Genomic DNA, 12,981 nt, shown 5'->3' with positions numbered 1-12,981 from the left:
GGAATCAGCAGCAAAGCAGCAATTTAGCTCAACCACACAGCTCAAGTGCTGGTCTCCACAGGAAGTTCCCCCATTTTAGAAGTAACCAAATGACAACAAATTAGTTACATTGCAGAGTTTAAGTGGTGGGAATAGTAAATAATCCAACACAGAACTGAAAGAAAAAACAAAAAACCCCACAGATCACAGACAATGTTCTGAGATTAACCAGTAAATGTCTAACACCACTAAAGAAGGACCAGAGTCCCAAGCCAGAGTTGGGGGAGGGCCAAGGGCCTCAGCCACACCCTACCACATACGCATCCAGCCCAGCGACAACCACTGAGCTGCTGCCAGAAGTGCCCCAGGCTCCCAAGCCAGGCAGTGGAGGGCTGAGGGCCTCAACCATGCTCCCCTGAAGTCCACGTCAGCCCAGTCACAACTGAACCACTGCCAGAAGCCCCCTGGGCTCCCCTGCTGGAACGAGGGGGGGTGCCACAGGTCTCGACCTTGTCCCCCTTTCCTCTTCCTCCCGCCCTATCCTCCTCTCCCTTCTCCTAACTGTTCTACAACAATATCTTAGAATGTAAAAATGATAATAATAATAAATTAATTAATTTTAAAAAAAGGCCATGCACTATATGATTCCATTCAAGTAACATTTTTGAAATGACAAAATTATTGAGATGAAGAACAAATTAGTGGTTTCCAGGGATTAGATGTGGGATGGGGTGGTGCTGGGAAAAAATAGGAAAATGGTCAGGGACCCTCAGATGTTCAGAATCTTGCCGAGCATTTGCTGTAAATATCCTCAGGTGTTCCTTGTTACTACTTAATGCAATTGCGTATGGGCACCCAGGTGTCCAGGGTTATGGACTTAAGTGTAGAAGACTAACAGCTCTGATCCACAGTGCTTCTCAGAACTCTCAGAGAAGCCTCTAGGACAGTTGCTCCTAGATCTGAATAGAACCTGTTCAGTTTTCTATACCCACGGCTCCCAGGACCTTTTTTTTCTATTACCTAGCTCAGAGACCTGCGTGTGGAGGGTTTGTGACCCAGTCTGTGCAACAGACTTGAGGGGTCTGTAAGCCCTAGCTTTACAGGTGTGTGTGGGGGGGCATGGATAGCACAAGGGAGATCTTTTTGGTGATGGAACACAAACACAAATGAGTGCATGTGAAACTGTAAGATCTGAATAAAGTGTATTGTATTAATGTCCAAAAATAAACAAAAACAGAAGCAAAAAATGTGCAACTCTCTTCTAAAAATGCAGCCGTCTGTGATCATTGTGATACTAAGTTGCAGGGAAACAGTCTGGAACTGGGAAGCACAGACAGGTTCATGAGGAAAGAATCTGGGTCAAGTCTGTGGATTTGAAAATAAGTTCCCTAAAAGCTCTTACCTACAGAAGAAATCAGATAATAAATGTGATGGGAAGACAGAATTTTTTTTTTAAATCACTATCTGGCAACTCTCAGAGTAATATTTGATTCAGGCAAGGATCATGAATGAATTCTGAAACCACTGGGTGAAAAATTACTGGGGAAGGGGATGCTCACATGGCTCCAAAGTATTACCCCACAAATTACTTACCAATTACTAAAGAAAGCTGTGCTTTTGTAGTGGAGAAATCTGGTGGTCACTGCTTTACCTGAGTGATCAAACTTATCATCATCAAATAGGGGGCAACCTGACATTTTGTGCCTTTAGATACAATGCAGTAAGAAGGGAAAAATATCACCTACAAAATAATTTTGCCAAAAATGTTTAACCTGAATCTAATCATGAGGAAACAATCAGTCAAATCCAGAATGTAGGACATTTTTACAAGACATCTTTCCTGCACTCTTCAAAAAACATTAATGTCATGAAAAACAAAAAAATGGCAAGATTGGGCAATACTGTTTTAAATTAAAAGAACTACAGAGGCATAAGAATCAGATAAAATGAGTTGAATCCTGAATTTAAAGAGAAAAAAAGAAAGAAAAAAATGCAACTATAAAAGCATTTTGGGGAAATTGGGAAAATCTGACTACGTAGCATATGAGTATGTTAGATGATATTAAGGGATTGTGTTAATTTTCATAGATGTGATAATGATATTATTCCTAGGTAAGTGTCCTCATTTTTCAAAATGCAGGTCAAAGTATTTAGGGTGAAGTGTCATGCTGGCTGTAATGATTTCAAATGGTTCCACACACAAAGCACATTAACACACATACATATATATATACGAGGACATATACTTTCAACCAACCCAAACATGTTAAACACTAAAACTGTAAGATGCCATCAAACAGGGAAGTGTGAGTGTGTCTTGCATCTTCTCATTGTATTAATCTAGGTTCAGTCAGAAAAGCAGAAGCCACTCCATCTATTTCAGGTATGAAAGGCTTTAATGCAGAAAATCAGAGGTTTACAAAACTGTTGGAAGGGCTGGAGATGTGACCATCTCAGCTTTCAGTACTGAAGGAGTGATTCTAAAAAGCTCACCTGCATGTGGCTACAAATGGGAAGCTCACCTAATCACCTCAGTCTGCAGTACCAATGCGTGTGATTCCTAAGAAGTTCATCCAGAAGTCTGCCTCTGCATCTGTCTACAACTGCCACTGAAAAACAATGGCCTCTCCTCTTCCATCTCTGACTCTAACCTAGGCCCATAGAGAGAAGGAGGGTTAGTCCATTTCTGTTGCTTATAAAAAAGTACCTATCACTAGATAATTTATTTAAAAAAACCCAAATTTATTGCTTACAGTTTCAGAGGCTGGGAAGTCCAAAGTCCAGGGAACACATCTGGTGAAGGCCTTGTTGGTGGCAACAGTGACCCAGGGGTCTCACATGGCACAGTGGCAGAGCAGAGAGAGACTCTCCCATACTTTGCTTTTAAAGCTCTCAGAACCATGACCCTGACCACCATCATTAATCCATTCATCAGGGCATGGTCCTCAGAATCTAATTATCTCTTCAAGGCCCCACCTTTCAGTTACCATAATAGGATCTCCCACCCTCTTAACAGACACAGTGGAGATTAAACTTCAGTGACTTTGGGAGGGCCATTCAATCCGCTGCAAGAAGATTCTGGGAAATGTAGTTCCAGGTGTCTCCTTGGCATCTCAGAAAAGACTTTATGAGGGGTGATGATGATGTTCATTTGCAAACAGACAATCCAGTGCAGCTATATTTTATAGCACAGTCTCTTTAAGTCTGGGTTATCAACAAAAACCATTAGACTACCCAAAGTGCTATTTAAAAAAACATTGTGGTAAAATATAACACAAGAATCACCATTTTAACCATTTTTTAAATCTACATTTCAGTAGCATTAAGTACATTCACATTGTTGCATAACATCGGCACTATCCATCTCTAGAACTTTATCATATTCCCAGACAGAAATCCTCTACCCATTAAACAATAACTTTCCACCATTCCCTACTCCCCCTAGTCCCTGGAAACCACAATTATACTTACTGTCTCTATGAATTTGACTACCCTAGATACCACATATGAGGGCACTTCAAAAAGTTCATGGAAAGATTTATATTATTTTTAAATTCTATTTTTCCACAAACTTTTTGAAGTACCCTCATATAAGTGGAATCACAATGTCTGTGACTGGTTTATTTCACTTACCATATTGTTTCAGGGTTCATCCATGTTATTGCATGTAACAGAATTTCGTTCCTTTTCAAGGCTAAATCATATTCCACTGTACATATATCCCACATTTTATTTATCCATTCCTTTGTCAATGGCATTTGGGTTGTTTCCACCTTTTGGCTATTGTGAATAATGCTGCTATGAACATGGGTGTACAATTATCTGTTCCGGTCCCTGTTTTCTACTCTTTTAGGTATATACCTAGAAGCGGAATTGCTGGATCCACATTTAATTTTTTGAGAAACCACCACACTGTTTTCCACAGCAGCTGCACCACTTCACATTCCCACTGGCAGTGAACGAGGGTTCCAGTTTCTTCACATCCTCTCCAACACTTGTTATTTCCTGTTTTTAAATTAAAAAAAAAAAAAAGCCATCCCAATGGGTATAAAGTGGCCAGAAATGCTTCTTTTAAGGGTAGAGATAGAAAAGAATTGAAAACTTGATCTCAGCTCAGCTCAATCTGCCATGGTGGGAAGCCATCAATTCTTTACTCTTGAGAGCTTTACTTCCTTGGTGTGGCAGAAGCTGAAGTCCACCCCGCCTATTTTTTCTCAGTTATAGAACCCATTATTTTAAAAGTATCTTTATGGAGATATAATTCACATAGCATACAATTCACTACAATTCAATGGTTTTTAGTATTTCACAGATTTGCACATCTATCAAAACGATCTAAATTTAGAACTTTTTCATCATCTCAGAAAGAAACCCCACACACATTAGCACACCCCATTTCTCCCCACCCCACCCTCCACTCCAGCCCTAGGCAACCACTAATCTACTTTCTGTTTCTGTAGATTTGTCTTTTCTGGATCTTTCATGTAAACTGAATCACACATTATGTGTTTTTTTGTTAGTAGCTTCTTTTACTTAGTATAATGTTTTCAAGGTTCATCTGGGTTGTAGCATTTTTCAGTACTTCATTCCTTTTTATTGCCAAATAACTTTGCATTATATGGGTATGCTACATTTTGTTTATCCATTAATCAGTTGGTGGACATTAGGTTGTTTCCATGTTTTTGACTATTATTAAAAAATGTTGCTGTGAACATTCATGTACAAGTTTTTGTGCGGATGTATGTTTTCATTTCTCTTGGTTTTATTCCTGGGAGTGGAATTGCTGGGTCATAGGGTAACTCTATGTTTAACCATTTAAGAACTGCCAAACTGTTTTCCAAAGCAACTATACCATTTGACATTCCCACCAGCAGTGTACGAGGGTTAGAATCCCTGACTTTTAACTGTGCACTGGGCACTTGGCTCATGACCATTAAAAATAAAGATGACATTTCCCAGCCTCCCTTACAGTTAGTGTGACTAGTTCTGACCAATGTGATGGGAGAAGAAGTTAGGATTTTGCTCTTAAAAGGAGAGTATCCTCCCCTGCCCCTCCCGCTCCTTCCCTCTCTAGTGGCTGGATGTGGACATGTGGTAAGCTATCTTGGATTATGTGGACAAAGGCAACACACAGGGATGGGAGGGCCTCAGGACAGAAGGAACATGGGATTCTGGACAGCTTTGTAGAGCAGTGCTGCCATATCAGCATGAATTTTTAGCTGGGAGAAAAATAAATTTCTAACTTGTGCAAGCCACTGTTATTGTGGGTCTGTCTTAGAGCAGCCACATTTATAATTTAACTAATACACTTGCTTTCTGTGATTCTTCTCTCTTCTGATTATATTCTACTTCTCTGACTGCCCCTCTTTTGGGCTCTGTATTAGGATAAATTAGGTTGTACAGCAATAACAAATGAATCCCCAAATCTTAGGGCCATAATGCAATAAAAGTTTATTTCTCATGCAAAGTCCAATACAGGTTGGCAGGAGGTGGTCCTCCAAGCACTAACTGGAATGCAGACCCTCTCCCTCTTGCAACAGTGCCTTCTTGTAGTTCTTTGCTTTCACCATATGCAAAAGAAAGAGAACATATTGAGAACTCACATCTATTCTTAATTGTCCCAGCCAGAAGTGACCCACTTTTTTTCTGCTTGTAGCTCATTGGCCAGAGCTAATTGCATGGCCCCAACCTAATTGTAGAGGAGTCTGGGAAATGCAGGGAAGATCTTTGGAGAACATTCATTTTCTCTACCAGAGGCTTCCTCTGGAGGTCATTTCCTCTCAGTTTTCCTATAAATACTGGTGTTTTCCGACCTCAGCTCTTCTCTTTCCTTATGGCACTACTCTCTCTGGGTGATCTCATCCACTTCTGTGTCTTCCACTGACACTGTCACCTGATGACTACCCAAACTCAGTTTCTAGCCTGAGCTCTTGATATCTATATCCAACCACCATAACTTCTCTGTTGCAGGGTCTTTAGATACAAAGCAACACCAGCCTATGGGTACAAATAATAACCCAAATCCAAATTTTAATGGTTCTTTCATGCCCTGAAAATGCACCCTTCTCAAATACTCCCTTCTCCTTTGATAACTGTGATAATTGTTCTGTGACTGAGTTGTAGTTCCTGTTTGCTTTGTTCTTTTCTAATAAATCTTCTCTTAGGAGATGTTTTAATCTGTTTCTGTTGCTTATAACAGAAAATACCTGGAGCTGGGTGATTTATAGGAAAATGAAAGCTTACAGTTTCAGAGGCTGGGAAGTCAAAGTCCAGGGGACACATCTTGGGAGAGTTTTCTTTGGTGGTGGCTTTACAGCAATGCAGGAGTCTCATATGGCAGAAAATGGCAGAGCAGAGAGAAAGATTAACCTCTCATGTGCTCTTTTGAAGCCCTCAGAACCGTGTCCCTTACCACAATTATTAATTCATTCACTAGGCATGGTCCTAGAATCTAATCTCCTCTTCAAGGCTTCACCTTTCAATGACCATAATAGGATTTCCCACCCTCTTAATACTGTCACAGTGGGGACCAAACCTCCAACATACTCAACTTTGGGGGACACAATTCAATCCATAAAAGGAGGTTTCTCAGCCATTATGCAAATAGACCTCAGCTGGGCTTGCCCTGGGCCTGTCTGAAACCCAGCTCAGGTTCAAGCTACGACTACTCTTAAACTGAAGTCTCATTTCCTATTCCCAACCCGTTCTTCCTTTAGTAGGCCCTTGCTGTTGGTGAAAGGAACAGTTATCCACCTAGTTGCCCAGAAACCTGGGATGATCTAGATTCCTTCCCCTCCTTCACCAAGTGCTATCAATTCTACTGCCTTAATATCCCTCAAGTATCTATTTTCCTATCAACTCTCATGGCCATGCCTTTCCCCAGGCCTTCATCACCTCTCACCTCGATTACTGAAACAGCCCTAAACAGTCTCCTGGCCTTCTGTCTTGAACCTTCCTGAGTGATCTTCCCATTACAGACCCTTCAGTGACTGCTCACATAGGCCCTTCGTGACCTGGTCACGGTCTGCTTACTCACTAGCTTCATCCTCTGCTGTCTGAGCTACCAGAGCCAAATACCTGGATTCCAGTTCTGGCTGCACCTCTTACTGTGTGATACTGGACAAGTGTGGGAAAATAGACTAAGTGATTCATTTTCAAGAATAGTTTAACAAGGGTTGCTTGACTAACTTGTGGTGTGATAACCCCTGAAAGTACACTTTCCCTAGGGTGACTTCTCAAGATGGTGGCTGGTCATCTTGTTTTTTTTTTTTTTTTACTTCCTGGTTCTTCCTCCTCAGTACTTCTGGTGGGCCTTTTTTGCAGGTCTGTCCTGAGCCCACTCCTTTCTGCCAGAGGGAAGGGGACAATAAATGCCTTATAAGGAAGTAATAAACTTAGGTGATGTTCAGGAAGATTGTGTATCCCATAGTACTCAGCCAATGAGGAAATGTGGGAGGGATTTGTGCACTAGGGAATAAATTGCTCCATGTAACCGTTTCAGGTGTGCCTGGTTCATTAGACACCTGATCTTGCAAGACTGCCATTAAAGTCTCACTTCACTGTACCTTGTGTCTCCATGTCCATCCTTTGGCACTGGATGGGTGAGGGCATTTCTCACAAGTCACTTAGCCTTCCCAACCCTCACTTCCTTAATCCACTGAATGGATGAATTTGATTGCTCAATTTTCCATATGTTAGGTGCTGTGCCAAATAAAGTGGAGAACACAGAAATGAATTAGACAAAGCCCTGCACTCAAAGAGCTCTCAGACATGTCAGCAAGCCACTGCACTGCAAGATAGTAAGTGCCATAATAAAGGAATATACAAGGGCGGCCCGTGGCTCACTTGCAAGAGTGCGGTGCTGATGACACCAAGGCCACGGGTTCAGATCCTATATAGGTATGGCCGGTTGGTTCAATGGTTGAGTGTGGTGCTGACAACACCAAGCCAAGGGTTAAGATCCCCTTACCGGTCAAAAAAAAAAAAAAAAGGAATATACAAAGTGTTATGTGATTAATGTGGTAGGAGAGGGCATTCAGAAAGATATCAGAGCTGTGCAGCAGGACTACTATTGTCCTCCTAAATCCATTCTTCTCTTCTTCCTGAGTAACACAGCCCTTTTCAGCTGGGCAGGCAGCCACGCAGAATAAAGTCTTCATTCCTTTTCAGCTAGGTGTAGCCATGTGACTAAGTTTGGACCAGTGGGACCTCAGTAGAAGTGGTAAGAGCAAGATCTGGGATATGTATTTAAAGGTAGAAAATATGCCCTTTTCCTTTTCCTCCTTCCTGCTGGCTGGGAGATGGACTTGATGGCTGGAGCTGGAGCAGCTGAAACTTGGACATGATGTTGAGGATGATAGAACAACAAGACAGAAGGAGCCCTGGTTGGCCTATATTTACATAAGAGGGAAATACAATTCTATTTTATTTCAGATAGTCTCTTTCTCTTTTTTTTTTTTGGTCACTTCCTAATCCTAACTAATACAAACTAAATCTGAAAAAAAATAATATACATTCACTAGGGGATAGACTATTTCAAGCAGAGGGAATAGCATGTTCAGAGGTTCAGGGTCCTGGAAGAGGTTATGTGCTCAGGGAATGCCAAGGTTCTGTGCGGCAGGAGATGAGACTTCTAATGTGTTGGGATGAGCCACAATAGAGGATGGATCGAACGGGCAGGTCTGTGGCAGAGAGACCTGTTGGAGGTTATGAATGCAATCAAGGTGAGAGACAACTGGAGCTGTTACAGTGGTGGAAATAGAGGAAAGGGAATTGATTCGAGATACATTTAGGAGCAGGAATCAGGAGTTTATCAATGTGTGTGTATAAGTATATGGAATGGGCATGTCACTGGAGAAAAATCGGGGCTTTAAAGTTCTCCTCCTGCCATAGGTCAAATGTGTCCCACAAAATTTCATGTATTGGAAACTTGATCCTCATTGTAACAGTGTTAAGAGGGTGGGAAATCCTATTACATATTTGAAAGGTGGGGCCTTTGAAACGTGATTGGATCATGAGGATTGTGCCCTCATGAATGGATTAATCCATTTGTGGAGTAATGGGTTAATGGTTTAGTGAGTTGTCATGGGCATGGACTGGTGGCTTTAAAAGGAGAGCACACAAAAGAGCTCTTGACATTCTCTCCATGCGATTGCCTGCATCACCACGGGACCCTGTAGGGAGTTCTCACCAAAAAGAAGGCCCTCACCTGATGTGTTCCCTGGACCATGGACTTCCCAGCCTGCAAAACTGTAACATTTTCTTTATACATTATTCAGTTTCAGGTATTCTGTTATAAGCAACTGAAAACAGACTAATATTCCTCCTCAGAGGGCCTGTAGGTGGAGTTCAGCCTTTGGGGGGTGTTGGGGAGGAGAATCCTTATCTTGCTCCAATTCCAGAGTCCCTGGCCCAGGTGTCTCTTACCTCTCATCGTCCTGCCTGGCTTCCAGTAATTGTTCTGGGATTGTTTCATAAAGCAGGAGGCGAGAGGGTCTTTAACCTTGTAAATGCTGGCTCTCCCCAGGCTGCCTGAGTAGCCTGTAGTGGAGATGCCAAGGTCTTCTCAGGTCTGGCTGGTGGCTGGATACTATCCTTATCTGGCTGGCTGGGGCACATGCCTTTAGGTAGTTGAGTAAGAGCAGGGTCCTCAGCAGATAAACAGGCTCATCTCTACTCGTAGGCCAGCCAGCAGGTCAGCGGGCAGGTTGAAGGTCATAGGTTTTGGGGAGAACTGGGTGAGGAGTTCAGCTTCACTCCCAGTAAAGCATTTCAGGAAGCATTTCTCTACTGGGACAGCCCTCTGATACCAGGGCACTCGTTAACCCTCTGGGTGCCAGGAAGGGGGCAGGAGGTAAGTGCTGGGAGGCAGCTGAGGTCAGCCTTCTTTGAACCTCCACGTGGTATTTACTCAGAGCAATTGTTGCCAGAGGTCCAGGCCCCTGGAGTATAAAGCGGAATGTCTGCTCTCTGTGCCCAAAACTGAGCAGGTGAGCAGCCGGGAAGAGAGATGGGGGTCGAAGTCATAAGGGAGGGGACTGAGGGAGGTCTCAGGAGAGAGCTGGGGGTGGGAACTAAGATCCTTTGGCAGAGTTGCTTCTTCCCCCTTGGTATGCCTCAGTTTTCCTGTCTATGAAATGGTCGGCTCCTAGATAGGTGGTCAAGGGAGTGGTGGCAGAGGTGGCCTAGGGAGCCGCTCCTGGGATCTAGGGGCTGGGGGCTGGGGAGGATGATGGTGAGGAAACTTTTGCAAAGTGGTTAGAGCTCCACTCTCCCTACTGTATGCCTAAGGTGAGAAAGGAGCACCCTCCCACGACGTCAGAGGAAGACACCCCTTCCTTCCCAGCCTCCCTGACTCACCTAAGTCAGCCATCTTAAGCCCCAACATCTCTGTGCTCCCTACACCCAAGGAAGGGTTAAAAGGATTTGGGGTCCCCTGGGAGATGTCCCTCCCTTTGCTTCTTCACCCTAACCAGGGCTCCGTTTACCTTCCATCTCAGAATCGATAATGGCAAGCACGGCTGCGATTCTCACTTGGGCTCTGGCCCTCCTCTCAGGTGGGTCTCCAGCCCTGACCTAAGAGTAGGGGTGTGGGTGGAGGCTGGACTGAGGGGTCTGTCCACCTCGGGGGAGGAGAACCTAGCCCTTATCACCCCATCCCTCTCCGCAGCGTTTCCAGCCACCCAGGCTCGGAAAGCCTTCTGGGACCACTTCAGCCAGAGCAGCGGGGACAAAGGCAGGGTGGAGCAGGTCCAGCAGCAGAAGGTGGCGCAGGAGCCCGCGTGAGTGGCCAGGGCCAGGGGTGCGGGCGAAACGAGGAGGCGGCCGGGCCATGGGATGATGCGCTGCCTCTCCTTCCTCAACCTCCGCGGTCCCCTCTGGGACAGAGAAACCCAGCGGGGCTGGGTCTGCCGTCTACCTCGGCCGTGCTGGGCTCTTTAGCGCCCTCTGCCTGCAGCTCTTGCCTTGTCCTCGCGACAGCTGCTGCCCTCTTGCCCACTGAGGCGTGGGACCGACCTTGGGTCAGCCACAGACGACTCCCTTCGCGGTCCCCAGAATGAAAGGATGGTGTGAGAGTCTTGGTGCATTTGTGCCTCCTTGGACAGTGTTGTAGGTCTGAATTGGCACGTGCGATGTGTTTGTGCTTTGTGTGTGAGGAGCTGCAGTTGGTGGGGGTGGGGGTGGGGGTCAGTCGTAGAGCCCCCCGCTCTAGGATCAACGCCCCACATCCTCGGTTTCCCCAGAGAATCAGTGGGCGATGTCTCTGGGGCAAAGGAGATGATGAGCGCAGTCTGATGGGCTGGATGTCCGTCCGCTTCCCTAGGAGCCTGAAAGACAGCCTTGAGCAAGACCTCAATAATATGGACAAGTTCCTGGAAAAGTTGGACCCTCTGAGTGGGCAGGGGAGGGAGCCTCTTCGGCTCCCACAGGACCCGGTGGGCCTGCGGCAGCAGCTGCAAGGGGAGCTGGCGGAGGTGAGGGCACGCCTGGAGCCCTTCATGGCAGAGGTGCACGAGCTCGTGGGCTGGAACATGGAGGAGTTGCGGCGGCTGCTGAAGCCCTACACGATGGAGCTGATGGGGCAGGTGGCCCTGCGCGCCCAGGAGCTGCAGGAGCAGTTGCGCGTGGTCGGAGAAGACACCAAGGCCCAGCTGCTGGGGGGTGTGGATGAGGCTCGGGGCCTGCTGCAGGAACTGCACAGCCGCGTGGCGCACCATACCCGCCGCATCAAGGAGCTCTTCCACCCCTACGCCGAGCGCCTGGTGACGGGCATCGGACGCCACGTGCAGGAGCTGCACCGCAAGGTGGCTCCACATGCTGCCGCCAGTCCTTCGCGCCTCAGCCGCTGCGTGCAGGTGCTCTCGCGCAAACTCACGCTCAAGGCCAAGGCCTTGCACGCGCGCATCCAGCAGAACCTGGACCAGCTGCGCGAAGGGCTCAGCACCTTTGTCAGCACCAGCGCGGACGGGGCTGAGGGGGCCGGCCCCGATCCCCAGGTGCTCTCCGAGGAGGTGCGCCAGCGACTCCAGGCTTTCCGCCGCGACACCTTCCTGCAGATTGCAGCCTTCACACGTGCCATCGACCAGGAGACTGAGGAGGTCCAGTTGCAGCTGGCGCCACCCCCACCAGGCCCCGGCACCTTTGCGCACGAGTTCCGACAAATGGACAGTGGCAAGGCCCTGAGCAAGCTGCAGGCCCGTCTCGACGACCTATGGGAAGACATCACCTACAGCCTTCATGATCAGGGCCATGGTCACCTGGGGGAGCCCTGAGGGTCTACTTGCCCAGGCCCTCTCCCCAGCTCCTTGTTTGGGAAGTCCTGGACCTGAACCTCTAGCATGGCTCAGTCCTTGAAGGTGGCCTTTTGGGCGGAGGGTGGAGGGTTCTGCGCACGATAGGTGAGGCTATCGAAGGGGCTGCTATCCAGCCTCCCGCGACTCCCCATCCAGACGCATTACACTCACCAGGCTTTGCAAATTCAGCTTCCCGTGCTCATTTGGGAATCCTCATGAATTGCTCTATTCTGAGGTGGAGGGTGTGGGGAGGCAGAGAGACAATTGTGCGCTCATAATTAGCTGCAAGCTTGTTTGCCATGGTGCTGGAAGCCTGTGCCACTACATCTCAGAGTTCGGCTTTGGTCACTTCTGGCCGCCAGGTGGCTATTGCTACAGCTGGTCCACAGAGATGAACTCTTGTCTCCCCAGGGCAACCATGACAGCTTCTATTGCTGGAATAGAAGGGAGAAAGGAGGAAAATATGATGGGAAGAGCATGTGATAGTGCGGCTTTATGGTGGGTGTGAATAGTGGGGGCTGTGATGAGAGGGAGCAGAGCCCATATTTTCTTACATATCTCTGCACCTAAATAAGGGACTGAGCCCTCCAAACTGTGAGGGCTTCTAAAACCCTCTGGGGCATATAGTGTGTGCCCTCCCCATCACCAGCCCCTCCCTCCTGACTTCCAGGTCAAAGTCTAGACTTCTGGCTCAAATGAAATAGATGCT

At 46.5% G+C, this 12,981-nt stretch overlaps 1 protein-coding gene across 1 annotated transcript; it reads left to right on the top strand.

Moving 5' to 3' along the window:
* Positions 1 to 10,486: 10,486 nt before the first annotated feature.
* On the top strand, positions 10,487 to 12,251 carry APOA5 (apolipoprotein A5). The gene is made up of 3 exons (XM_063096006.1): positions 10,487 to 10,535; positions 10,649 to 10,760; positions 11,303 to 12,251. Exons 1-3 carry the CDS (start codon positions 10,487 to 10,489, stop codon positions 12,249 to 12,251), a joined length of 1,110 nt encoding a protein of 369 aa, XP_062952076.1.
* Positions 12,252 to 12,981: the final 730 nt, after the last annotated feature.

Source organism: Cynocephalus volans, chromosome 4 (assembly GCF_027409185.1).
Source record: "Cynocephalus volans isolate mCynVol1 chromosome 4, mCynVol1.pri, whole genome shotgun sequence".
Taxonomy (NCBI): domain Eukaryota; kingdom Metazoa; phylum Chordata; class Mammalia; order Dermoptera; family Cynocephalidae; genus Cynocephalus; species Cynocephalus volans.
This window is presented reverse-complemented; position numbering and strand designations above follow the sequence as displayed.